This window comes from Penaeus chinensis, chromosome 30 (genome assembly GCF_019202785.1).
Source record: "Penaeus chinensis breed Huanghai No. 1 chromosome 30, ASM1920278v2, whole genome shotgun sequence".
In the NCBI taxonomy this organism is placed as follows: Eukaryota; Metazoa; Arthropoda; class Malacostraca; order Decapoda; family Penaeidae; genus Penaeus; species Penaeus chinensis.
The window spans coordinates 472,863-475,362 of NC_061848.1; the positions used below are offsets into that span (position 1 = coordinate 472,863).

At 34.8% G+C, this 2,500-nt stretch overlaps 1 protein-coding gene across 4 annotated transcripts in view; it reads right to left on the reverse strand.

Moving 5' to 3' along the window:
- Positions 1-2,500, reverse strand: part of LOC125041576 (obscurin-like) — a 19,283-nt gene that overhangs the window by 2,476 nt on the left and 14,307 nt on the right. For 3 of the 4 annotated variants that reach the window (XM_047636614.1, XM_047636613.1, XM_047636615.1), the window contains exons 16-17: positions 2,385-2,500; positions 2,093-2,231 (exon numbers count right to left, since the gene is read on the reverse strand). The exon at positions 2,385-2,500 is cut by the window's right edge and continues 89 nt beyond it. In XM_047636614.1, coding sequence (XP_047492570.1) covers positions 2,093-2,231; positions 2,385-2,500 — 255 coding nt within the window. The remainder of the gene's footprint in view (positions 1-2,092; positions 2,232-2,384) is intronic. The other variant, XR_007116295.1, reaches the window with a different exon arrangement.

Genomic DNA, 2,500 nt, shown 5'->3' on the forward strand with positions numbered 1-2,500 from the left:
AACCAAGGTACTTTAACACAAGTAACTTTGCTGTCTTGAAAACTCCAGCTAGAAATGCCGAGGTAAGCCTCGCCTCTCAACAGTTATTTTTCTTTTCTATTTTTTCAATTACTATTATTGTTTTTCATTTTTATTACTGAACTATTTTCAGAGAAAATATAAAAAAACACCATAAAATATTACACAGATTAACAGGACATTTAACCAATTAGGATACACAGTGAGATATCAGTTATATCTAGATACATAATCATTTGTATAATTTCCTTGATTCTATTATAATTACCAGGAGTAAAACCAAAATTCCCCTCTTTAATTTATGATAATGATGAGTTCCTTATCAATAACGGCCATCAGGATACTCTAAGGAAAAAGTAAATTTCAATTTTGGGTTCAGCAGGCTGGATGGAAGTGACGTTACCTGTTCTAAATATACCTTGATGTGAACATGGAACTTCCTTGCGGTGGATACTATGAGATGCAACACTTCAAGCAGTACACTTCCCCTTTCCATTTGAAGGATGTAATAAGTAACAGAAAAATAATTAGTTTGTCTGAATCAAAGAAATATATTTGAAAATTTACATAGCCATACATAGCAAACAACGGTATGTATATAAACAATATGAGTCGCAGAGCAGTGAGATACTTTGTCCACCTTATTTGAATATATCAAAGAATATATTAGGGCTCTCAGGATGCTACAAAAAATGCGTGCGTGTATACCTACATGCTAAAGGCGCCGTCGTCAGTGAAAATAATTCAGATCATCCTTTTTGCTTGGCAATCATTTTTTGTAATTATAAGCCGTTTGACGGAATCCAAAGAGAGATAACGAAATTATGAAGATCTAGCTTTTAGAAATCGGAAAGAGGTCTCGATCCCGTCTCACTTTTGTTCTTATATTAAATTTTGTAATTGTAAGGGAAAGCCTTCAGATTGATTATAAATACATATATACATACATGCATACAGACATACATACATACACAGTGTGTGTATGTGTATGTGTGTGTATGTATCTATGTATATACACACACATATACATATATGTATATATATGTATATATATGTATACATATATGTATATATATGTATACATATATGTATATATATAAATATAGAAACACACACACACACACACACACAAACAAACACACACACAAATGTATATATGAATATTTATATATATATATAAATGTATATATACATATATATATATATTTTTTTTTTTTTTTTTTTTTTTTTTTTAACAGCTATTCATTCCACTGCAGGAAATCGGCCTCTCTCAATTCATTATTTGAGAAGTTATTTGGCAGTGTAAACCTTGCCTGATTGGATGCCCTTCCTAATCAACCTGCGTTTGACTTCTCAAGGCGATATGTCGTTTTCTCGGGCACGAGCCAGCAGTCAGAGCGCAGGCATTTTTACGACCGCACTGAACTCGGGACCACGAGGGTCAGAGTCCAGTGCTCTAACCACTGGACCATCGCGGCAGTCAAATGTGTATATATACATATATAAATATATATACATACATACATACATACATACATACATACATACATACACACACACATACACACATACATACATACAAACACACACACACACACACACACACACACATATATATATATATACGTATGTATATATATATATATAATATATATATATACGTATGTATATATAATATATATATACTCAAACACACGCACATATACATAAACATTCACACACACTCACTCACACACACACACACACACACACACACACACACACACACACACACACACACATATATATATATATATATATATATATATATATATATATATATATATATAAATGTATATATATACATATACATATATATACATATACACATACATATATATACACATACATACATACATACATATGTGTGTGTATGTATATGTACACACTTTTATATGTATATACATACACACACATATATATATATATATATATATATATATATATATATATACATATACATATATATACACACACACACATATATATAAGGTAAGCTCGGTCTGCATTCCACAAGTTCCTCTGTAGCCTTTACCTGCAATATTGCTGGGCGTCAAACCAGCTTCTCTTTTCCATCGTCTCAACCATAATACAGACATGATCACCGATCAACTGAAATGGTGGAAGACATATCGTGGGCGTTGACGAGGCAGGGGCTTCAGCTGTTGGAGCACCTAAAAAGGGAGACAAAACTGACTGTTTGTTTCCATGTACATTATAGGAATATGGTTTCGCGCAGTCCAGCAACATGCAACTCGCGGAGATAACGATTCCGACGCTTTGGCGAGAGTCCGGTTCAGGACCGCTCTCCAGGCTCCCCTCCTCACCTGCGACTGTCAGCCACACCCTCTTCACCGTCGGCGGCCGTGCGGACACCTGGCAGCCGTAGGCCCCGGAATCCTCGGGCCGTACGTCCCGGATCCTCAGCTGCCACACGTTCGCG